The 26,627-nt window shown below is 39.6% G+C and overlaps 1 protein-coding gene across 7 annotated transcripts in view; it reads right to left on the bottom strand.

Moving 5' to 3' along the window:
- TEC (tec protein tyrosine kinase) overlaps window positions 1-26,627 on the bottom strand; it is a 169,939-nt gene that overhangs the window by 49,118 nt on the left and 94,194 nt on the right. For all 7 annotated transcript variants that reach the window (XM_086405869.1, XM_086405871.1, XM_086405864.1 and 4 more), the window contains 3 exons: window positions 13,724-13,828; window positions 9,645-9,726; window positions 8,801-8,929 (listed from right to left, as the gene is read on the bottom strand). In XM_086405869.1, coding sequence (XP_086261995.1) covers window positions 8,801-8,929; window positions 9,645-9,726; window positions 13,724-13,828 — 316 coding nt within the window. The remainder of the gene's footprint in view (window positions 1-8,800; window positions 8,930-9,644; window positions 9,727-13,723; window positions 13,829-26,627) is intronic.

Here is a 26,627-nt window from a genome sequence, read left to right as displayed (position 1 = left end):
AAAGGAACAGGATAAATGCCCACCAAACCAAATAAAAGAGGAAGAGATAGGGAATCTACCTGATAAAGATATGATAGTGAAATTGATCCAAAATCTTGAAATCAAAATGGAATCACAGATAAATAGCCTGGAGACAAGGATTGAGAAGATGCAAGAAAGGTTTAACAAGGACCTAGAAGAAATAAAAAAGAGTCAATATATAATGAATAATGCAATAAATGAGATCAAAAACACTCTGGAGGCAAAAAATAGAATAACAGAGGCAGAAGATAGGATTAGTGAATTAGAAGAGAAAATGGTAGAAATAAATGAATCAGAGAGGAAAAAAGAAAACGAATTAAAAGAAATGAGGACAATCTCAGAGACCTCCAGGACAATATTAAACGCTACAACATTCAAATCATAGGAGTCCCAGAAGAAGAAGACAAAAAGAAAGACCATGAAAAAATACTTGAGGAGATAATAGTTGAAAACTTCCCTAAAATGGGGAAGGAAATAATCACTCAAGTCTAAGAAACCCAGAGAGTCCCAAACAGGATAAACCCAAGGTGAAACATGCCAAGGCACATATTAATCAAATTAACAAAGATCAAATACAAAGAGCAAATATTAAAAGCAGCAAGGGAAAAACAACAAATAACACACAAGGGAATTCCCATAAGGATAACAGCTGATCTTTCAATAGAAACTCTTCAAGCCAGGAGGGAATGGCAAGACATACTTAAAGTGATGAAAGAAAATAACCTACAGCCCAGATTATTGTACCCAGCAAGGATCTCATTCAAATATGAAGGAGAAATCAAAAGCTTCTCAGACAAGCAAAAGCTGAAAGAATTCAGCACCACCAAACCACCTCTCCAACAAATACTAAAGGATATTCTCTAGACAGGAAACACAAAAAGGGTATATAAATTCGAACCCAGAACAATAAAGTAAATGGCAACGGGATCATAGTTATCAGTAATTACCTTAAACGTAAATGGGTTGAAGGCCCCAACAAAAAGACAAAGACTGGCTGAATGGATACAAAAACAAGACCCCTACATATGTTGTCTACAAGAGACCCACCTCAAAACAGGGGACACATACAGACTGAAAGTGAAGGGCTGGAAAAAGATTTTCCATGCAAATAGGGACCAAAAGAAAGCAGAAGTAGCAATACTCATATCAGATAAAATAGACTTTAAAACAAAGGCTGTGAAAAGAGACAATGAAGGTCACTACATAATGATCAAAAGATTAATCCAAGAAGAAATAACAATTATAAATATATATGCACCCAACATAGGAGCACCGCAATATGTAAGACAAATACTAACAAGTATGAAAGGAGAAATTAACAATTACACAATAATAGTGGGAGACTTTAATACCCCACTCACACCTATGGATAGATCAACTAAACAGAAAATTAACAAGGAAACACAAATTTTAAACGATACAATAGACCAGTTAGACCTAATTGATACCTATAGGACATTTCATCCCAAAACAATGAATTTCACCTTTTTCTCAAGCACACACGGAACCTTCTCTAGGATAGATCACATCCTGGGCCATAAAGCTAGCCTTGGTAAATTCAGAAAAATTGAAACCATTCCAAGCATCTTTTCTGAACACAATGCAGTAAGATTAGATCTCAATTACAGGAGAAAAACGATTAAAAATTCCAACATATGGAGGCTCATCAACACACTGCTGAATAACCAACAAATCACAGAAGAAATCAAAAAAGAAATCAAAATTTGCATAGAAACGAATGAAAATGAAAACACAACAACCCAAAACCTGTGGGACACTGTAAAAGCAGTCTGAAGGGGAAGGTTCATAGCAATGCAGGCATACCTCAAGAAACAAGAAAAAAGTCAAATAAATAATCTAACTCTATACCTAAAGCAACTAGAAAAGGAAGAAATGAAGAACCCCAGGGTTAGTAGAAGGAAAGAAATCTTAAAAATCAGGGCAGAAATAAATGCAAAAGAAACAAAAGAGACCATAGCAAAAATCAACAAAGCCAAAAGCTGGTTCTCTGAGGGGATAAATAAAATTGACAAACCATTAGCCAGACTCATCAAGAAACAAACGGAGAAAAATCACATCAATAAAATTATAAGTGAAAATGGAGAGATCACAACAGACAACACAGAAATACAAAGGATCATAAGAGACTACTATCAGCAATTATATGGCAATAAAATGGACAACGTGGAAGAAATGGACAAATTCTTAGAAAAGTACAACTTTCCAAAACTGGACCAGGAAGAAATAGAAACTCTTAACAGACCCATCACAAGCATGGAAATTGAAACTGTAATCAGAAATCTTCCAGCAAACAAAAGCCCAGGTCCAGATGGCTTCACAGCTGAATTCCATCAAAAATTTAGAGAAGAGCTAACACCTATCCTACTCAAACTCTTCCAGAAAATTGCAGAGGAAGGTAAACTTCCAAACTCATTCTATGAGGCCACCATCACCCTAGTACCAAAACCTGACAAAGATGCCACAAAAAAAGAAAACTACAGGCCAATATCATTGACGAACATAGACGCAAAAATCCTTAACAAAATTCTAGCAATCAGAATCCAACAACACATTAAAAAGATCATACATCATGACCAATTGGGCTTTATCCCAGGGATGCAAGGATTCTTCAATATCTGCAAATCAATAAATGTAATACACCACATTAACAAATTGAAAAATAAAAACCATATGATTATCTCAATAGATGCAGAGAAAGCCTTTGACAAAATTCAACATCCATTTATGATAAAAACTCTCCAGAAAGCAGGAATAGAAGGAACATACCTCAACATAATAAAAGCTATATATGACAGACCCACAGGAAACATTATCCTCAATGGTGAAAAATTGAAAGCATTTCCTCTAAAGTCAGGAACAAGACAAGGGTGCCCACTTTCACCATTACTATTCAACATAGTTTTGGAAGTTTTGGCCACAGCAATCAGAGCAGAAAAAGAAATAAAAGGAATCCAAATTGGAAAAGAAGAAGTAAAACTCTCACTGTTTGCAGATGACATGATCCTCTACATAGAAAACCCTAAAGACTCCACCAGAAAATTACTAGAGCTAATCAATGAATATAGTAAAGTTGCAGGATATAAAATCAACACACAGAAATCCCTTGCATTCCTATACACTAACACTGAGAAAATAGAAAGAGAAATTAAGGAAACAATTCCATTCACCATTGCAACGAAAAGAATAAAATACTTAGGAATATATCTACCTAAAGAAACTAAAGACCTAAATATAGAAAACTATAAAACACTGGTAAAAGAAATCAAAGAGGACACTAATAGATGGAGAAATATACCATGTTCATGGATTGGAAGAATCAATACAGTGAAAATGAGTATACTACCCAAAGCAATTTATAGATTCAATGCAATCCCTATCAAGCTACCAATGGTATTCTTCACAGAGCTAGAACAAATAATTTCACAATTTGTATGGAAATACAAAAAACCTACAATAGCCAAAGCAATCTTGAGAAGGAAGAATGGAACTGGAGGAATCAACCTGCCTGACTTCAGGCTCTACTACAAAGCCACAGTCATCAAGACAGTATGGTACTGGCACAAAGACAGAAATATAGATCAATGGAACAAAATAGAAAGCACAGAGATAAATCCACACACATATGGACACCTTATCTTTGACAAAGGAGGCAAGAATATACAATGGATTAAAGACAATCTCTTTAACAAGTAGTGCTGGGAAAACTGGTCAAGCACTTGTAAAAGAATGAAACTAGAGCACTTTCTAACACCATACACAAAAATAAACTCAAAATGGATTAAAGATCTAAACATAAGACCAGAAACTATAAAACTCCTAGAGGAGAACATAGGCAAAACACTCTCTAACATACATCACAGCAGGATCCTCTATGATCCACCTCCCAGAATATTGGAAATAAAAGCAAAAATAAACAAATGGGACCTAATTAAACTTAAAAGCTTCTGTGCAACAAAGCAAACTACAAGCAAGGTGAAAAGACAGCCTTCACAATGGGAGAAAATAATAGCAAATGAAGCAACTGACAAACAACTAATCTCAAAAATATACAAGCAAATCCTACAGCTCAATTCCAGAAAAATAAATGACCCAATCAAAAAATGCACCAAAGAACTAAATAGACATTTCTCCAAAGACATACAGATGGCTAACAAACACATGAAAAGATGCTCAACATCACTCATTATCAGAGAAATGCAAATCAAAATCACTATGAGGTACCATTTCACATGAGTCAGAATGGCTGTGATCCAAAAGTCTACAAGCAATAAATGCTGGAGAGGGTGTGGAGAAAAGGGAACCCTCTTACACTGTTGGTGGGAATGCAAACTAGTACAGCCACTATGGAGAACAGTGTGGAGATTCCTTAACAAACTGGAAGTAGAACTGCCATACAACCCAGCAATCCCACTGCTGGGCATACACACCAAGGAAACCAGAACTGAAAGAGACACATGTACCCCAGTGTTTACTGCAGCACTGTTTATAATAGCCAGGACATGGAAGCAACCTAGATGTGCATCAGCAGATGAATGGATAAGAAAGCTGTGATACATATACACAATGGAATATTACTCAGCCATTAAGAAGAATATATTTGAATCAGTTCTAATGAGGTGGATGAAACTGGAGCCTATTATACAGAGTGAAGTAAGCCCGAAAGAAAAACACCAATACAGTATACTAACACATATATATGGAATTTAGAAAGATGGTAACGATAACCCTGTATGCAAGACAGCAAAAAAGACACAGATGTATAGAACAGTCTTTTGGACTCTGTGGGAGAGGGAGAGGGTGGGATGATTTGGGAGAATGGGATTGAAACATGTATAACATCATATGTGAAACGAATCACCAGTCCAGGTTCGATGAATGATACAGGATGCTCAGGGCTGGGGCACTGGGACGACCCAGAGGGATGGTATGAGGAGGGAGGTGGGAGGGGTTTCAGGATGGGGAACACGTGTACACCCTTGGCAGATTCATGTTGATGTATGGCAAAACCAATACAATACTATAAAGTGATTAGCCTCCAATTAAAATAAATAAATTTATATTAAAAATAAAAAAACAAAAACAAATAAAAAACAACTAAGGAAAAAAAATACCCACATGTGATAACAAATGCTTCTAAGGATGTAGAGAAAAGGGAACTCTTGTGCACTGTTAGTGGGAATGTAAATGATGTAGCCACTGTGGAAAATAACATAGAAGTTCCTCAAAAAACTTAAAAATAGAACTACCAGATGATCCAGCAATCCCACTTCTGGGTATATACACGAACGAAAGGAAATCAATACCTCGAGGAGACAATCTGTACTCCCATGGTCACAGCAGCATATTTTACAATAGCCAGGAACAGAAACTACCTGAGCATTCACCAACAGGACTGAATACAGAAAATGCAATGGGTGTGTACATATGTACATATATACATGATGGAATATTCAGCCTTAGAAAAAGAAGGAAATCCTTTAATTCGTGACAACATGGATGAAGCTGGGGAGCATAATGCTAAGTGAAATAAGCCAGACTTAGGACAAATAGCACATGCTGTAACTTATATGGGGAATCTTAAAAAAAAAAAAAATTCATAGAGAGTAGAATAATGGTTGCCAGGGGATGCAGGGTGGGGAAAATAGAGATGTTGGTAAAAGAATACAAGTTTACAGTTATTCAATGAATAAGGTATGTTAATTATTACTCAATTTATATATATATATATTATATATAAAACTGGAGAAGGAAATGGCAACCTACTCCATATTGCCTTGAGAATCCAATGGACAGAGGAGCCTGGCAGGCTACAGTCTATGGGGGTAGCAAGAGTCGGAAACAACTGAGCAACTAAGCATGCACACACACATATATCTAGAACTAACACCCCCCAAAAGATGTCCTTTTCATCATAGGGGACTGGAATGCAAAAGTAGGAAGTCAAGAAACACCTGGAGTAACAGGCAAATTTGGCCTTGGAATACGGAATGAAGCAGGGCAAAGGCTAATAGAGTTTTGCCAAGAGAACGCACTAGTCATAGCAAACACCCTCTTCCAACAACACAAGAGAAGGCTCTACACATGGACATCACCAGATGGTCAATACTGAAATCAGATTGATTATATTCTTTGCAGCCAAAGATGGAGAAGCTCTATACAGTCAGCAAAAACAAGACCAGGAACTGACTGTGGCACAGATCATGAACTCCTTATTGCAAAATTCAGACTTAAATTGAAGAAAGCTGGGAAAACCACTAGACCATTCAGGTATGACCTAAATCAAATCTCTTATGATTATACAGTGGAAGTGACAAATAGACTCAAAGGATTAGACCTGATAGGCAGAGTGCCTGAAGAACTATGGATGGAGTTTCACGAGATTGTACAGTAGGCAGTGATCAAGACCATCCCCAAGAAAAAGAAATGCAAAAAGGCAAAATGATTGTCTGAGGAAGCCTTACAAATAGCTGAGAAAAGAAGAGAGGTGAAAGGCAAAGGAGAAAAGGAAAGATACACCCATCTGAATGCAGGGTTCCAATGAATAGCAAGCAGAGATAAGAAAGTTTTCCTCAGTGATAAATGCAAAAAAATAGAAGAAAACAATAGAATGGGAAAGACTAGAGATCTCTCAAGAAAACTGAGATAGCAAGGGAACATTTCATGCAAAGATGGCCACAATAAAGGACGGAAATGGTACGGACCTAACAGAAGCAGAAGATATTAAGAAGACATGGCAAAAACACACAGAAGAACTATACAAAATAGATCGCCATGACCCAGATAACCATGATGGTGTCATCACTCACCTAGAGCCAGACATCCTGGAGTGCAAAGTCAAGTCAGCCTCAGGAAGCATCACTATGAACAAAGCTCTTGGGGGTGATAGAATTCCAGTTGAGCTGTTTCAAATCCTAAAATATGATGCTGTTAAAGTGTTGTACTCAATATGCCAGCAAATTTGGAAAACTCAGCAGTGGCCACAGGACTGCAAAAGGTCAGTTTTCATTCCAATTTCAAAGAAAGGCAATGCCAAAGAATGTTCAAACTACTGCACAATTGCAGTCATCTCATACACTAGCAAAGTGATGTTCAAAATTCTCCAAGCTGGATTTAGAAAAGGCAGAGGAACCAGAGATCAAATTGCCAATATCCTTTGGATCACAGAAAAAGCAAGAGAGTTCCAGAAAAACATCTGTATTGTTGACTATGCCAAAGCCTTTGACTGTGTGGATCACAACAAACTGTGGAAAATTCTGAAATAGATAGGAATACCAGAACACCTGACCTGCCTCCCAAGAAATCTGTATGCAGGTCAAGAAGCAACAGTTAGAACTGGACATGGAACAACAGACTGGTTCCAAATTGGGGAAGAAGTACGTCAAGGCTCTATATTGTCACCCTGCTTATTTAACTTAAATGGAGAGTATATCATGTGAAATGCTGGGCTAGATGAAGGACAAACTGGAATCAAGACTGCAGGGAGAAATATCAATAACCTCAGATATGCAGATGACTCTACCCTTTTGCCAAAAAGCAAAGAGGAACTAAAGAGCTTCTTGATGAAAGTGAAAGAGGAGAGTGAAAAAGCTGGCTTACAACTCAACATTCAAAAAACTAAGATCATGGCATCTGGTCCAATCACTTCATGGCAAATAGATGGGGAAACAGGGGCAACAGTGACAGATTTTATGTTTTTTGGCTCCAAAGTCACTGCAGATGGTGACTGCAGCCATGAAATTAAAAGGCACTTGCTCCTTGGAAGAAAAGCTATGACCAACCTAGACAGCATATTAAAAAGCAGAGACATTAGTTTGCCAACAAAGGTCCATCTAGTCAAAGCTATGGTTTTTTCATTAGTCATGTATGGATGTGCGAGTTGGACCATAAAGAAAGCTGAGCACCAAAGAATTGATGCTTTTGAACTGTGGTGTTAGAGAAGACTCCTGAGAGTCTCTTGGACTGCAAGGAGATCAAACCAGTCAATCCTAAAGGAAATCAGTCCTGAATATTCATTGGAAGGACCTATGCTGAAGCTAAAGCTCCAATACTTTGGCCACCTGATGTGAAGAACTGACTCACTGGAAAAGATCCTGATGCTGGGAAAGATTGAAGGCAGGAGGAGAAGGGGACAACAGATTAGGGGTTGGTTGAATGGCATCACCAACTGGATGGACATGAGTTTGAGCAAGCTCCAGGAGTTGGTGATAGACAGGGATGCCTGGCATTCTGCAGTCCACGAAGTCGCAAAGAGTCCGACACAACTCAGCAACTGAACTGAACTGTGTGTGTATATATATACACATAATATAAAACAGGAAAAAAGACAAAGTCTAAGGATCTTGTGTATAACATGGCAACTATAGCTGATAGCTTTGTAATGTAAATTGAAGTTTTCTAAGAAAATAGAGCTTAAGTGTTTTCATACATACACACACACAAAGGTAAACATACGAGGTTTTAATCAGCTCAATGAGAAAAACCTTTTCCAATGGAAAAGCATATCCAATCACCTCACTGTAAATTTTAAAGATGTTGCAATTTTGTTAATTATACCTCAGTAAAGCTGGGAGGAAAGGAGAGAAAAAGTGCTGACAGTCCTTCCTTAGGTTCACACTTACCCTTACAAAATAGACCTACCCTGAAAGTTTGAAGGCCATATTTAACCAGCAGCAAAATCAAAAACATGTCACTTTCTCCCTTTACGAATAATATGTACATCCTGAGCACAACATAGTTATAGAATAAAATGAATACTTACTACTTTCAAAAAGATTATATTTTTCACATCCAGGTGCTAGTTTTTCAGTTTGTCTGCAACACTGATAACTTCCATCTGCCCAAAATTTAGGATGATATTTAATCATAATATTATTGTTGTTCTTTATTTCTGTAATTCAAAGATACATTAAACAATCAGTGAAATAAAGCAGAGATGACAGAATGTTTCCTTGAATAACACTGTTGATCACTCTTTCTCAAATTCATTGTTACAGTTTAGACACTAAGTCGTGTCTGACTCTTTTGTGACCCCATGGACTGTTTATTATGAGGAAATCCTCATAACATAAAATCAAACATTCAGAAGATGCATACAGTTCTCTTTTGCCTCCTTTTTTTGGCGAGGCACCCTTGTGCTAACAAGGTGAAACAATCTCTGCTACATTGTGATGGATAAACACAAAAGTCAGCCCATCACCATTTTGTTCTTCAGAGGAAGCAATGAGGATTATGCAGGACAAATTACAAATGAACATTCTTCACGTGCAAGTCAATTCCTCCATATCACATGTTGACTACACAATTTCTTAGAAAATACTAAATCCTGCTATCGTAAAAGCCCAGTGGTTAGTCACCTCCAAATGTATTATATATTAAATGAAAGCTTGTTTTTCTTAAAAAACTATGTATAAGCCACTAGAAGGAAGCAGATTATAAAAAAAGGAAGTTATCGTCAATGTGTGTCACTTACAGGAAAAGAATGACCTTGGAGAATCACTTACTGTAGATTAAAAGATTATAAATATAAGATAGTTCTGTCCTAGTGATAAGAATGTTATATTCTGAAATTATGTACGGATTCATATTTCATGATATGAGCTTACCTTCTTTTAACTTCTTTACCCACCGGTCCCTGCTTTGTGCACTAGGTGCAAAAATGTAAAGTGTGTTAGCATCATGCACAACCTGAAATAAAACAGAAGATGGAGCAGGTGAGAACAGCACTCCTGCCCAGCACAGAGCCCTGGTACCATAGGGACCAATAAAAGACTCGGAAACTCTTTAAGCAAAAGTCAATTGCTTTCAGTTCAAAGAACCTAGATTACCTTCTTACAAAAGCAAATATATTTCTTCAGGTCTACATCAGGTGGGATTTTGCAAAGGATTGTGCTTTTACAGGACGAAAAAAAATGTACAGAGGCCAGGATGCTTTGCCAATCTTATTATTTCTTGCAACGTAAGGAACTAAAGTTCCTTAAGTAAACTTGGTACAACAGGGATTATTCCAATCAAGTATTTTTCTGAATAATATTTAGATGAATGGACTACTCTTTCAGCATCACTCCTACACCTTCCTTTTGCCACTACAAATAACTGCAGTAGGTAGCTTAATTAAGCACGGACTACTCCAACTCTAAACTTCATGCTTTACAGACATCAACTCAATCAATCCTACCATCAAGGCATTAGTATTCCCATTCTGCAGAAGAGGAGACTAAGGCCTATCCAAGACATCAATTCTAAATAGCTCCCGGAGGCACCACTCACACAGAATACACTGCAAATGGTACCCTTTAATTTACCTGCTCATCAGCATGTATCTGGTCATCCAGAAAGCCAGGATCCTGACTCTAAGTTCCAAACTTTTAACCACAGTACCTCTTTTACAGTTACCTCCAGATGAGCAATTAGACAGTCTTATTCCTAATATTTTTAATAGCAATAATAAAATTAAGAATGGGAAGCTAACCCAAGAATTTTGGTCTTCACTTTACCCTTGGTGGTCAGTCACAAGGCAGAAACACCCTGATTGACCGAAAAGAAATATCTGGCTAGAAACCTCTCTTTACTATGTCAACAGCCACTAGATTGAACACAGATAGCTCTTTTATCAATAGATGGTTCTTCCTGACCATATTTAGTAGATAATCCTCAGAAATAAAAATCATATTTTTATGGCAAGACAAGAGAAATGTAAACAAAAATTTCTTCTCTGCTCTTCAGCCTCCTCTCTCCCCCGCTGTACATTGTGTAATTCTGTGATGCAAAATCAAACCTCCCCATGGGCAGAAATACCTGCTCAACCCTAAAGAGCAACATCATCTTCCCAGCAGGAACAATATAGAGCCTTAAAAGATAGCATTCCTTCTTGATCTTGTAAGGGGTCACATGACCCACTACAATGCTGCTCAGTTCTGGATTCTGTAAAACTGTCAATAATATGTCACATGATGTCCAGCCCTCTGACTCAAAAACTGACGTATCATTAACTGTGTCCTGACTTGTAGAGGGTGGAACAGTTCTCAGAGCTTTTTGAGATGCTCCTCCCAGGTTATAATCCTCAACTCTGGCTCGAATTAAGTTTTCCATTTTTTTTCAAATTCTTTTCCCATGTAGATTGTTACATACATTGAGCAGAGTTCCCTATGCTATCAGTAGGTCCCTGTTGGTTAGCCATTTAAAATACAGCAGTATGGGGACCTCCCTGGCCATACAGTGGTTAGGACTTCACCCATGCTCTCACTGCCAAGGGCCCAGGTTCAGTCCCTGGTCAGGGAAATAAGATCTCACAAGCTGCACGGCAAAGCCAAAAAAAAAAAAAATACATACACACACACACATACACATAGCAGTGTGTACATGCAAATCCCCCAAAAGAATAGATACATGTGTGTGTGTATATGTATATATAACTGAATCATTCTGCTGTACACCTGAAACTAACATGACATTGTTAATCAATTATACTTCAATATAAAGTAAAAAGTTTTTAAAAATCCCCACTTCTTTCCTAGATCGACTGATTAGTTTTTTGTCAACAATCCCTCCTCATTCATTTGAATCAAATAAATGTGGTCTAATAACAATGGGAACACCATAGAACAGTTCAGTTCAGTCACCCAGTAGTGTCCAACTCTGCAACGCCATGGATCGCAGGACACCAGGCTTCCCTGTCCATTGCCAACTCCTGGAGTTTACTCAAATGCATGTCCATTGAGTCGGTGATGCCATCCAACCATCTCATCCTCTGTTGTCCCCTTCTCCTCCTGTCTTCAATCTTTCCCAGCATCAGGGTCTTTTCCAAGGAGTCAGTTCTTTGCATCAGGTGGACAAAGGATTAGAGTTTCAGCTTCAGCATCAGTCCTTGCAGTGAATATTCAGGACTGAGTTCCTTTAGGATGGACTGGTTGGATCTCCTTTCATAGAACAAATATTGCTATATTCTACTCGGTGATTAATTCATACAACTAGCACTTTGCTGGGACTACATGAGATACAGACACGAATCTAAGAAATACCTTATGACAAGACAGAAAATGAGATGTACTAAAGAGGTAAAGATAAAGCACTAAGAGAAAGGGCTGTATGCTGGGGGTGTATGCTGCCTCATTTGGCCCATGATTTTCATACCTGTGTCAACCTTGAAAAGATATAATGTGAGAGCTGCAAGTTTTATTTAGGGCAAAATGAGGACTGCAGCCCAGGAATCAGCACGTCAGATAGCTCTGAGAAGCTGCTCCAAAGAAGCAAGGGGGATGGTCAATATACATGTGATTTTTGCTGAAGGGAGGGTACATGCAATGAAGCACATATTTTGCCAGAAGGTTTCTGCTAGGCTCGTTAAGCAGTCATCATTATGAAGGATTTTAGTGCTTTTCCAGATATGAGGAGATACAAGAATTGTGCTCATAAAATCAGCTCCTGAAAATATCTAACTATCAGAAGACCTGTCTTGCCAGTTTTTCCTAAAACACAGAGTACTTCATTTCCGCCCTATACCCTGAACTTCTTTCAGGGGTTACTGAAGGTCAGCAACTGCAGCAGCATCTTGTAGAGGTAAATGGCAAGTGCCCATGACAAGTGCCAATTTGCAGCTGACACCTCTGATATTGTGATTTATAACAACAAATATATATTTGGTCTCTGTTCTGGTTCCTGGCACAGAGCTCCTAGAAACCCCTTGGAATTTCCTGGGCTGAGAAAAGGGGTATCTTTTATTATGCTAATGAGGTGACAATCCAGGAGAAGGTTGGGGAGGGTGCTGGTTGCCAGTGAAGCCAACCCTGTGATTACAGTATTGGAACTTTCAGTCCCACTTCTCAGAGGTGGAGAGCTCCGAGAAGGGCAGTGGAGCTGTGACTGAGTTCAATCATCAATGGCCAATGATGTAATCAATCGTGCCTAAGAAATGGAGCCCCTAAAAAAACCCAAAAAGGAGAGGGGTCTGAGAGCCATCTAGTTGGTAAACATGAGGAGATGTCCACAGACAAATTAATGAATAAAAACAATTATTTTATACACACACGTATATATACACATACACATATATATAAACATACATATACACAGTGGAATATTATGCAGCTTTAAAAAAGAAAACCTGGTCACTTGCCTCAACATGGATGAACCTCGAGGGCATTACGATAAGTAAACTAAACCAGACACAGAAAGATACACATTGCATGATCACAGATGTGGAATCTTAAACACCCTCATAGAAACAGCAAGAGTGGCTGACAGGGGCAGGCAGGAGGAGCGCTGGGAGATGTTGGTCAAAGGGTACAAAGATGAAGTTATGCAAGATCAATGAGTCTGGAGATCTAACGTACAGCATGGGGATAGCAGTTAACAACACTACATGCTTGACTGCTAAGAAGGTAGATAAGTGCCTCACCACTGAAGGAAAAAAAAAGGGAGAGGAGAAGGAAAGAAAATGGTAACTACGTGAAATGATGGATATGTTAACTGGCTTGATTGTAGCAATCATCTCACAATGTTGAAATATATCAAAACATCAAATCTATACCTTACATATATATGATTCTTATGGGTCAGTTATATTAATACTTCAACAAAGCTGCAAGAAATCAATCAACAAAGCAAGGACAGGAAACTTTAATGTGAAATAGTAAACATGACTAAAAGCCCAGAAATTCACTGTCAGAAAAATACGCCAGCTCACCTGAAATGGATATTTATTTTGACAGGGAATGACACCATCATCGTTCTTCACTATTTCCACACACTTGATTTTTGACACATCAATAAATCCCTTTCTGTACTTTTTCTGTTAAAAAAAAAAGAGAACCATTTCAATCATAAGTTAAAGGAAAAATGTTATTAATAGCAATATTTGTTTTAAAAATCACTGATTCAAAACATTACAATTTCCTTCATAATTATATAAATCATGCCTCCCTGTATGGCTAAAATTATTCAAAGTACTAACATATGAGGATTATAATCAAAATAATTAAGCCCTTTAATTTTCAAAGCTGAAATTGCTCTGTCCTTGCCCTCTCCAGAAAGGTCTAGAACTGAGAAAGAGACTCCCTTTGATTGCTGTCTTCCTCACGGACACACACCTTAACTTCTGGATGACAGCCAACTCTCATAACCCAAAAAAGAAAGCATCAGAGACAAACCAAGCAAAAGTCCATGCACTCGATCACAGATGCAAACTCCAGCCAGTGACATCTTCCACTCCAGCACACAGAACTCAGGAGGATGTGAGGAGGATGCATGCTCGTGCAAAGCCTCCATTCAGAATCTATGTTTGAATTTTCTTTTCTTTTTTTTCCTTCCCTATTGCCCTCCCTCCCTGCTCACTGCAAATCTCCCTACAGCAAGTAACTAATGACACACCAGGACTTCTCCCTCTAAAACATCAACATCCATGAACATAATGATCTCACATGTGAGAATTTATCCCAGGGGAAAAAATCCAGAAGAATACAAAGTAGTATGTGCAAAGACAAGTTGGCATAGTGTATTCCTTAAAAATGATTTCAAGCACAATGTAGAAATAAAAAATGTTTACTGAATAATATTAACTGATACATCCCATATAAAAGCTGCACAAAGACTAAGATTACTTTAGAAGAGAATGTACAGAGTCATATGACAAAGAACAGAAGAAGAGAAATGAAGATGAAGAACACTGTAGTATCTGGGGTGACCCAGGCATGCCCTGGCCCTGGTCATTCAAAACTGCTTCATCTAATACTTTGAAACTCCCCGCTGGCCACAGCCTTTGGAGTCCCTACCCTGCTCCTTATAAGCAGCTCTGTGTTTCACTACCACCACCCTTAGACCAGACCACCCTACCAGACTATCAGCTCCCATTAATTATCTGGCCGTCATTTTACCAGGGCATCCATCCTCCTTGTCTCCCTCCCTCCACCCCCATCTCTCTCTCCCTCTCCCCAACCCACCCCCACACAGGAATCCCCATCCCCCAATGACATTTCCGTCAGTCCCCAGTTCTACCCACGCCTTCTGCTCCTGCATGCCTGGCAGCAGCAGGTCACAAAACAATCCTACCTGTCCTCTCATACTTAGCCAGGCCTTCACAGGTCTTGTCTGTCTCCAGTGGAGAGAAGCTGGTGGCCTCCGTGGAGACCACCAGTCTCATAAATGCTACAGAGCTACAAACCCCACCCATTCCCCTCGTCCCAGTGGACCATCCCGGTCACTACCTCATGGAGAAGAGAGAAGCCATCCCACAAGCACACCCCTGACTTCTTACTTTTGCAGGCCTAAAACACCCTAAGATTCACCCTTCTTTTTCTTCTCTTTCATCCTGTCTCTATGAGAAGGTTAAAAGGACACAACAGCTAAGGACACAGTAGTTGGCACTTAACAGACCTCATTTCTTTCTATGCTCACCGAATTCTCACTTTACAGATGAGGAAACTGCACCTCACACAGGTTAAACACATCACCCAAGGATTGCAAACAACTCCTAAAGCTCTCTCAACCTTGGATGCCCCAGCTGCAAACAGGTGACAAAATTAATGGAGCCAAGTCCTCGATGGGGCAACATGGATTCTGAGCATGGACTGAGTTTCCGCCCCAAGAGCCAGAGGAAAGTTCTTTACAGCCATACTCTTCTGAGGCCTTTGCTTCTCCTGCCTACAGACCAGCGGTCCCCCACCTTTTTGGCACCAGGGACCAATTTCATGGAAGACAATTTTTCCAGGGACCATGGCGTGGGGGGATTTTTCAAGCGTGTTACATTCCCTGTGCACTTTATTTCTAACCTAATGTTGCCGCCAGCAATTAGACAGCAATTAGCGATCTGACGGCAGGTACCGGTCCCAAGCCTGGAGGTTGGGGACCTCTGCTATAGCCACCTTCAGGCCTCTGCCATCCACACCAAGGACCTTCTTCTGGCCTTCCCTTCCTAAAAGAGAGGTATTACACCTTCAGCCTTCATTTCCTTCCCACCCACGCCTCCTTAACCACGTGCAATCTGCCTGCCTCCCTTCTCACCGCAGCTGCTAAAGTTGTTCTCAAAAACACCGCTCATGACCAAACCCAATGGCCTTCACTCAGCTATCTTCCGCTCAAGCCTTTATGAGGCATTAAGGGGGTGCTGCTGCTCTCTCCTGCAGAGGCTCTGACTTTAGGTCACTCTGGTTTTCTGTCTCTTCCACTCAGTTTCTCACAGAACAATACCTGCTCTGTGCCAGCCACTGTGTTAAGGAACACACTAAGTCCAGAGATAGAAAGTGCATTTCCTGAACATACAATCCAAATATTGTGCCATTTCTGTGAGTTAACAGTTAATAAACACATCTTACAGAAGAAGGAAACAAAAGTTAAGTAACTTGCCCAAGTTTACCTGTGGGAGAGACATACATGGTAACACAGCAATACATAGTAAGTACTGGATATAAAAAAGATGCTAAGAGAACACTGGGGAACCAAGGCTTATATGATTAATTTCAGAAAAGAAATTCTGATAATATGGTAGGAAGGGAATGAAAATCACAGCACATGGGATGAAAAACATATTCCAGAATGACCTCAGCTGCCTCATCTATAAAATGGGAATAATAATAGTACCCACTTCATAGAGATTATTAGATAGTTATGAGATTGAAATGAGTCAGCATTTGCAAAATGCTTTAAAGAGTGATCTGTAATATGCTATCCGTGAGTGTTTGCTATATAAAATAAATAAACAGGAAAAAAACTGTGGCTGAAGCCCAGGGTACATGAGGCAGGTGAGCAGGGCCAGCTTGTAAAAAACCTGGTGCACCGTGCCAAGGGGGCTAGTTAGACAAGGCCACCTACCCCATTCCTGGGCTTATGCCAGTTAGTGGGCAGAAGAGACTGCGATCCTATTAATAAGTCACAGAAACCTTGGAAAATATTTCACTGTAGAAACCTTAGAAAATATTAATAGCACAAAGAAAATCAAATGACCTTTAATCTCCCAACCCTGGAGAAAATCCCTGTTGATACATCATAGAGTTTTTTCAGACACTGCTCTGGGGTCATTTATCACCTGCCAGCTCTCTTAGCTCTGGAGCAGCAGACCATCATCAGTTTCTAAGACGCCCATCTCCACTCACCACCTGCCCCCAGGACTAAAAGCGGCTGACAGATGCCAGTTAATCTATATAGGAAAATTGGGGGTGGGCTGGTTTATGGCCCCCTAAATACACATCCTATGATATATAATCTATTGTACTATACTAACATTTGTGTTTATTAATTCAAATACTTCACTATGAAATTTACAGATAAAGGTTCACACTTAAGTTGGTCATTCATTACTTTACCTATCCTGCTGGCAAACACTGATCAGACACCAAGCACAGCGCTGTGTGCTGCAGTCTCAACATTACGGAAGAGGGTTGAGAGTCCCCTCAAGAGGAGCTCACAATAATACGGTAGGTGGAAGGGGAAGAGGAGAATGACTCACAATCAAATAAAGATGAAGTCATGTGTCATGCTATGCTATGGAATGAGCCGGGAAAAGCCAGGGAAGTTTCAGGGAGGAACTGATATTTTCATTTGGTTTTTAAAAGATAGTACGAGTTTTCTTTTAGAGAAAGTGGAGAAGAGAACTCAGGCGAAAAAAAAAAACAACAAAGCACCGATTCAGGGAACAGAAATTCATTGGGGCTGAAGTTCAAAGTGGTTCAGGGGAAGTCTAGGAAAGGACACAAAAATGATTATTTGAGACCAAATAAGGAATAGGTAACTAATGGTCATTTTGTCCATTGTTTAAATAGGGAAACTAGAGAGACAGATGAAATGTGACGTGTGTAAAACAACACACCAACAGAACAGTAGAACTGGGAATTAGATGAAAGAGAATCTGCCCCTAGGAAAGTCTTACAACATACACTGTTTTCCTTTAATTTCTAGAATTAAAATATTTTTTAAAATATCAATAACAACTCTAAATTAAACTAAATTTTTATGATTATATACAAATATCCAGAGCTGGCCCCAGGTTTATGTGCAAAACACCCTCAGGTCCTCCTTTCTACACCCCTCTCCTAAGACTTACTATGCGCAATGAGTTTCCTTCCGATATTGTTCGTGGTTCCTCCCTTTCCCCCTGTATCACAACTTTTATTCCTAATGTGGCTATTCTCAGCTGCCTGCCACAGAAGAAAGTACTGGATGAATCACCCGTGCACTGCAGGGACCTCAGGTCCGGGGCATGAACTTGGAGGCAGGCAGATCCACATTCTGCCTTCTCTGGGTTCCTCTGTAGGTATAGGATAATTTCACTAAGGATAAGGGATAATTTCACTGCTCATTTCACTAAGCTCTAAGCAGGAAAAAAGATAAGGCACAAAGGTGCTCGGTACAGTGGCTGGTACAGGGAAGTCACTCTCTAAATGGCAGCATCTACTCTTAATTCATCTTCACAACAACCCTGGGAAGTTGTTAGGAAACTGAGTAGCTGAGAGGTAATGAGTGGCTGAGCTAGAACTGAAACCACATCTTTCAAACTCACAGAAGCTCTTACCTGACTCCTGGTCTCTCAAGCCTGAGTATTTGTGAACACTTATTTTAAGAAAATAAAATTATCTTATGTCAAAACGTAACAATTACTCTGAGCCAGGCACTATGTGCACCTTTAATGGTAACTCAGTGAATCCTCACAGCATTATGAGAGCTGCCACCCCACTTTACCAATGAAGAAATCAAGGCTGACAGCGTATAATTAACTGGGCAGAAGTCACACAACAAACCAGGGCCTTAACTCTAATTCCAACCCTGAATTCTCAAGTGCCAGGTACTCTTTAGTAACTTGATATCACTTAACTGAGCACAAACTAACTCAGTGGAAATTTCTCGTGTTTATAACTCTTAATAGGTATAAGATCAAAGCAAGTTCACCAATTAAATGCAAACAAAACTGGACAGTAAGTAAGATTCAAACCAACAGCTTACTTGAATGTGAGGGCTGGGCTATTTGCTGGAATTGAATCTCTCTCCCCAAACCATGGAATTAAAACTCCATGGACAGAGAAGCCTGGTGGGCTACAGTCCATGGGGTCGCAGAGTCAGACACAACTGAGTGACTGAACACACACACAGCACACCTCAAAAGCACACCTCAAACCAGTTAGTTGCACACACACTGCCACGCTTTGGTTAGGACTCCATCTGGTCCAGTTAAGTTGTTTAGTGTTCAGTCAGCTTCTGTTTTCTCCAAAGGACACAACAATTAAAACAGACCGTAAGTACAAACCCAAAGATGGCTGTTGACATGGCATGTTTAATGACAAAGGACCTTCCAGAGAATACAGACAAAAGATATGTTTTATATAATAATAGTGAAGTTCTTAAATCTCACAGTCCTCAGCAGATGGGCAGCATCAAAGCTTACTAGTGACATTCACTATATTCTATCATGACCGTTTCTTCACTCAGTCACATTAATTAAAGATTGATTTTAATCTTTAATCTTTAAGATTGATTTTTGGTATCTCTGTACCACCAGGCACAGAGATACCAAAGAACCATGACAGAGATTTTAAAAGCACAGAATTTCTTGCCCTTATGGAATTTACAACTAGCCATTTGCTAAGGTAGGGAAAGGAATAATCAAGCTGACACTGAAAGTTCAGAGGGGTCAATACTAAGAGGCCATAGAGTTTTCAATCAGCTCTTGAAAGGAAAGAAATAAAATGATATATTCTACCAAAAATCTCAAATGAGTAAAAAGGCCTATTTCATACATGAAAGTTGTTTTCCCTTTCCACTCAGAACAGAGCTGAAAGAATGGGCCTCAAGAGCAACAGGACACATAAATCATAAGAAACAAGGAAAACCTCAGGATGGTTATGACCGTGTGCGTGTGGATACTGGGAATAATTCTGATGTAGGCCTTTCTGGTATCAGGAGAAGTAGAATAAATAAAATATAAAGTCATTTCCAACTTGGTAATTCTATGGTGAAATGTCCCCACTTTACTAAGTACTAAATTTCAGTGAAAAACTAGAAGAAAACTAAAACAAAAACTTGGCATCTTAATATTTTTGTCCTCCCTTTTAATCAGCTCATAATAATAACTGACATAAGGGCCTTACAATTTACAAAGTGACTTTAATCAAACAAACAAACAAAAAGAGTACTTTTACATTAAGAAGCCTGTAGTTACATACACAAGCAAGGCTCACTTATGAAGATTATGGTTTCTAACATAACATCCAGAACAAAAACAGGATAACTTATAAGGAATTTGAAGACAAAAAAAAATCATTTCCAAAATCACATAATAATCTTCAAATAATATTGTGCTGATAGAGATGTTTCTATACTTCTGGTACCCTTTTCCTAATACCCTTTTGCAACCCAAAGGCACTTTTTAAAACTTATACCAGTTATGTTTTAGCATATTTGAAAGCAAAACCTACTAACACAAATATTTGCAAGTAAGTCTAAAAGTAATTTACTTAAATTCTTCAAGTTAGTAAAAACTGGAGTGAGTTATGTAGAAATCAACATATATAGATCTCTTACTTTATAAAGTTCATGTGACAGACATCCAAATTCAATGAACTCCAGGATTAATCAATTCAATCCAAAGACTATGAGCCCCAGGGAGCAGAGACGATGCTAGTGATCTCAATGTTTTCCCCTTCTTCCTGGGTGCCCAGCTAGACTGTATTTTCCTATCTCCATGCATTTGGGTAAGACCATGTGCCCAATCTCTGGCCAAAGGAGTGCAAGTGAAAGTAATATCAATGAGTGTTTATTGTATTATACATAAATTTTTCAGTTTTTAGAACTATTAATTGCCACATGCAAACACTAAGATCACAAACAAAAGACTAACAAAGCTCTCTTACTCCCAAACATCTGCTAAAATGTTCTCCCCAGCAGTTTTATTTGTATTAGCTGAAAACTGGAAACAATTTGAATGACCATCAACAGGTGACTGGACAAACAATGAAATAGTTTACAGCAATAAAAAGAAATGCAACATTGATACAATAGAATGGATGTATTTCAAAATAATATGCCAGGTGAAAGAAGCTAGCTTTTTAAAGAGTAAATGCTATACGAGTTTATTTCAAAATGCCCATATATTCAAACTAATCTATAGTGCCAAAAATCAGATAAGTGATTACCTAGGGACAGTGAGATAGAAAGGGGGTATGAATTACAAAAAGAGCATGAGGAAAATGTGAGGGGTAATGGATATGTTCATTATTGTATTGTAGTAATGGCTTCACAGGTATATACATACGTCAAGACTCCTCAAATAATACATGTAGTTTGAAAGTGAAAGTCACTCAGTCACGTCCAACTCTTTGCGATTCCATGGACTATACGGTCCGTGGAATTCTCCAGGCCAGAATACTGGAGTGGATAGCCATTCCTTTCTCCAGGGGATCTTTCTCAACCCAGGCATTGAACCCAGGTCTCCCCCATTGCAGGCAGATTCTTTACCAGCTGAGCCACCCAAGAACACTGGAGCAGGTAACCTATCATGCAGTTTACTATATATCAATTATAACATACAGTTTACTATATATCAATTATAATCTCAACAAAGCTGAAAAAAAAAAAAAATATGGCCCCTGCATTCAGAGACCTTGAAATCTGGGAACATTTAGAAACTAAGAAATTCCTTGCTAATAATTTACTGTTCTAAATCATAGACTTCAAATGTTCATGCAGCTCAATAACAAACAACCCTGGGACTTCCCTTGAAAGTCCAGCACTTCAGACTTTACCTTCCAGTGCAGAGGATGTGGGATGGACCCCCAGTCGGGGAGCTAATATCCCACATGCCTTGAGGTAAAAAAACCAAAACAATGGAAGCTATATTAACAAATTCAATAAAGACTTTAAACATGGTTCACAGAAAAACAAACCCTTAAAAAAAAACACCCAATCAAAAAATGGGTGGAATATCTAAATAGACATTCCTCCAAGGAAGACATACGGATAGCCAAAAAAGTACATGAAAAGATGCTCAATGCAAATCAAAACTACAATGAGATATCACCTCACATGGTCATAAAATAATCTACAAATAATAAATGCTAGAGAGGGTGTAGAGAAAAGGGAACCCTCCTACACTGTTGGTGGGCATGTATATTGGCACAGCCACTATGGAGAACAGTTTGGAGGTTCTTTTAAAAACTAAACACAGAGTTACCACAGGAGCCAGTAATCCCTCTCTTGGCATCCACTCAAAGGAAACCATAATTTGAAAAGATGCATGCATCCCAACGTTAATTGCAGCATAATTTACAGTGGCTCAGAAGGTCAAGAATTCACCTGCAATGCAGGAGACCCAGGTTCAATCCCTGAGTCAGGAAGATCCCCTGGAGAAGAGAATGGCTTCCCACTCCAACAGTCTTGCCTGGACAATTCCATGGACAGAGGAGCCTGGCAAGCTACAGTCCATCGGGTCACAAAGAATCAGACACGACTGAGCAACTAATACTTTCACTTTTTTTTTTCACTTTCACAGGACATGAAAGCAGTCTAAATGCTCATCGACAGAGGAATGCATAAAGAAGATATGGTACATATATGCAATAGAATATTGCATGCCCAGTCATTCAGTTGTGTCCAACTCTTCAAGATCCCATGGACTGTAGCCTGCAGGCTCCTACGTCATAAGATTTTGCAGGCAAGAATACTAGAGTGAGTTGCCATTTCCTCCTCCAGAGGCTTTTCCTGACCCAGGGATCAAACCCACATCTACTGCATTGCCTGCACTGGCAGGCAGATTCTTTACTGCTTGGGCTTCCACGGTGGCTCAGACAGTAAAGATTCTGCCTGTAATCTGGGAGACCCAGATTCAATCCCTAGGTAGGGAAGATCCCCTGAAGAACGGAATGACAAGCTACTCCAGTATTCTTGCCTGGAAAATTCCATGGACAGAGGAGTCTGGAGAGGCTAGTTAATGGGGTTGCAAAGAGTCAAACACGACTGAGCAACTAACACTTAAGCCACTTATTCTTAGTCTTCTTTACCACTTGAGCCACCTAGGAAGCCCTACAATGAATATTATCAGATCAGATTAGTTGCTCAGTCGTGTCCGACTGTTTGCAACCCCATGAATTGCAGCACGCCAGGCCTCCCTGTCCATCACCAACTCCGAGAGTTCACCCAGACTTACGTCCATCGAGTCAGTGATGCCATCCAGCCAGCTCATCCTCTGTCGTCCCCTTCTCCTCCTGCCCCCAATCCCTCCCAGCATCAGAGTCTTTTCCAATGAGTCAACTCTTCACATGAGGTGGCCAAAGTACTGGAGTTTCAGCTTTACCATCAGTCCTTCCAAAGAAATCCCAGGGCTGATCTCCTTCAGAATGGACTGGTTGGATCTCCTTGCAGTCCAAGGGACTCCCAAGAGTCTTCTCCAACACCACAGTTCAAAAGCATCAATTCTTCGACGCTCAGCTTTCTTCACAGTCCAACTCTCACATCCATACATGACCACAGGAAAAACCATAGCCTTGACTAGACGAACCTTTGTTGGGCAAGTAATGTCTCTTCTTTTGAATATGCTATCTAGGTTGGTCATAACTTTCCTTCCAAGGAGTAAGTGTCTGTTAATTTCATGGCTGCAGTCACCATCTGTAGTGAATTTGGAGCCCCCCAAAATAAAGTCTGACACTGTTTCCACTGTTTCCCCATCTATTTCCCATGAAGTGATGGGACCAGATGCCATGATCTTCGTTTTCTGAATATTGAGCTTTAAGTCAACTTTTTAACTCTCCACTTTCACTTTCATCAAGAGGCTTTTTAGTTCCTCTTCTCTTTCTGCCATAAGGGTGGTGTCATCTGCATATCTGAGGTTACTGATATTTCTCCTGGCAATCTTGATTCCAGTTTGTGTTTCTTCCAGCCCAGCGTTTCTCATGATGTACTCTGCATGTAAGTTAAATAAACAGGGTGACAGGATACAGCCTTGACGTACTCCTTTTCCTATTTGGAACCAGTCTGTTGTTTCATGTCCAGTTCTAACTGTTGCTTCCTGATCTGCATACAAATTTCTCAAGAGGCAGATCAGGTGGTCTGGTATTCCCATCTCTTTCAAAATTTTCCACAGTTTATTGTGATCCACACAGTCAAAGGCTTTGGCATAGTCAATAAAGCAGAAATAGATGTTTTTCTGGAACTCTCTTGCTTTTTCCATGATCCAGCGGATGTTGGCAATTTGATCTCTGGTTCCTCTGCCTTTTCTAAAACAGCTTGAACATCAGGAAGTTCACGGTTCATGTATTGCTGAAGCCTGGCTTAGAGAATTTTGAGCATTACTTTACTAGCATGTGAGATCAGTGCAATTGTGCAGTAGTTTGAGCATTCTTTGGCATTGCCTTTCTTTGGGATTGGAATGAAAACTGACCTTTTCCAGTCCTGTGGCCACTGCTGAGTTTTCCAAATTTGGTGGCATATTGAGTGCAGCACTTTCACAGCATCATCTTTTAGGATTTGGAATAGCTCAACTGGAATTCCATCACCTCCACTAGCTTTGTTCGTAGTGATGCTTTCTAAGGCCCACTTCACATTCCAGGATGTCTGGCTCTAGGTCAGTGATCACACCATCGTGATTATCTGGGTCTTGAAGATCTTTTTTGTACAGTTCTTCTGTGTACTCTTGCCATCTCTTCTTAATATCTTCTGCTTCTGTTAGGTCCATACCATTTCTGTCCTTTATCGAGCCCATCTTTGCATGAAATGTTCCTTTGGTATCTCTGATTTTCTTGAAGAGATCTCTAGTCTTTCCTGTTCTGTTGTTTTCCTCTATTTCTTTGCATTGATCACTGAAGAAGGCTTTCTTATCTCTTCTTGCTATTCTTTGGAACTCTGCATTCAGATGTTTATATCTTTCCCTTTCTCCTTTGCTTTTCACTTCTCTTCTTTTCACAGCTATTTGTAAGGCCTCCCCAGACAGCCATTTTGCTTTTTTGCATTTCTTTTCCATAGGGATGGTCTTGATCCCTATCTCCTGTACAATGTCACAAACCTCATTCCATAGTTCATCAGGCACTCTATCTTTGCCTTGGAAACAAACAGAGAACAATGAATATTACTCTGCTATAAAAAAAGAACAAAATAATGCCATTTGCAGAAACATAAATGAACTCAGAGATTGTCATACTGAGTGAAGTTAAGTCAGACAGAGAAGGACAAATATGGTATACTGTTTACACATAGAATTGAAAAAAAATGGTACAAATGAACTTATTTATAGAACAGAAAAAGAGTTACAGATATAGAAAACAATCTTATGGTTACCAAGAGGTAAAGGCAGGAGGGATAAATTGGAGATTGCGACTGACATGTATGCCCTACTATATATACAATGGATAACTAATAAGGACCTAATGTATAGCACAGGGAACTCTACTCAATACTCTATAATGACCTATATAAAAAAGTTTTAGATAAATCAAAGACTTAGAAAACTTAACAACAAAGAAAAAAATTGTTATAAAAATGAAGTAGGCAATTAATAGGCTCTCAATTAAATGAAGGCTCTGCCTTAGTATTTGTTTTGATTTAGAAACAACTCATCCACCCACCTGATTCATCCAGTGCTAAATTTTTTCTGGTTAAGAAATAAAATTAATTTAATACCTTCCCCTAATGCTGGTTCCCAGCCCTAAGCTCCTCTTTCTCCCTTTCTCACCCACTTCTTCGAGACAGGCAGGATAAAGGTCACCAACTGGGAAAGACACACCCACCTTCTCCGCAGCACCTGACATGTGGCAGGTGCCTGATGACTTGTGCATGAATGAATGAATGAATGCTTCCCAGGTGGCACAGTAGTAAAGAACCCACCTGCCACTGCAGGAGATACAAGAGACTTGGGTTCGATCCCTGGGTCAGGGAGATCCCCTGGAGAAGGAAATGACAACCCACTCCAGTATTCTTGCCTGGAGAATTCTATGGAAGGAGGAGCCTGGCAGGCTACAGTCCACAGGGTCACAGAATGAACATGGACATGAATGAATGAAAACATGAATGAACAGAAGCGGATTCAGCTAAGCAGGGAGGAGGCCTTCCTTGGATCTGATTTCACAATATCCTGTCACAGCCATCACTTTTTTTTTCTAATTAGAGGATAAGTGCTTTACAATGTTGTGTTAATTTCTGCGACAATAATGTGAATAAGCTAAATGTATACAGATATCACCTCCCTCTTGAATCTCCCTCCCACACTCACACCATCCCACCCCTCTAGGTCATCACAGAGCACCAAGCTGAGGTCCCTGTGCTATACAGCAGCTTCCCACTAGCTATCTGTTTGACTATGCTATTTTAGAGCAGGGTTTCAGCTAGTGGGTTGGGAAGATCCCCTGGAGAAGGGAAAGGCTACCCACTCCAGTATTCTGGCCTAGAGAATTCCATGGGCTGTATAGTCCATGGTGTCGCAAAGAGTTAGACATGACTGAGCAACTTTCACTTTCATTTCAGCTAGCTTTATTTCTGCCATTGCTGTCTCAGACATACACCACCCCAGATGGGCACAGGCACACCACAAATTTCCAGGACCTAAAAGGCCCTTTTTCTGCCCTCCTGTTCAGTCAAAGCACATTGCTGAACGTGTGACTACAAATGAACACAATAACTGTCAC

This window comes from Bos grunniens, chromosome 6 (genome assembly GCF_055505025.1).
Source record: "Bos grunniens cultivar Pamir isolate PY7600 chromosome 6, Bosgru_T2T1.0, whole genome shotgun sequence".
Classification (NCBI taxonomy): domain Eukaryota; kingdom Metazoa; phylum Chordata; class Mammalia; order Artiodactyla; family Bovidae; genus Bos; species Bos grunniens.
Note: the sequence above shows the minus strand (reverse complement) of the source record. Positions and strands in the feature narration are given on the sequence as shown.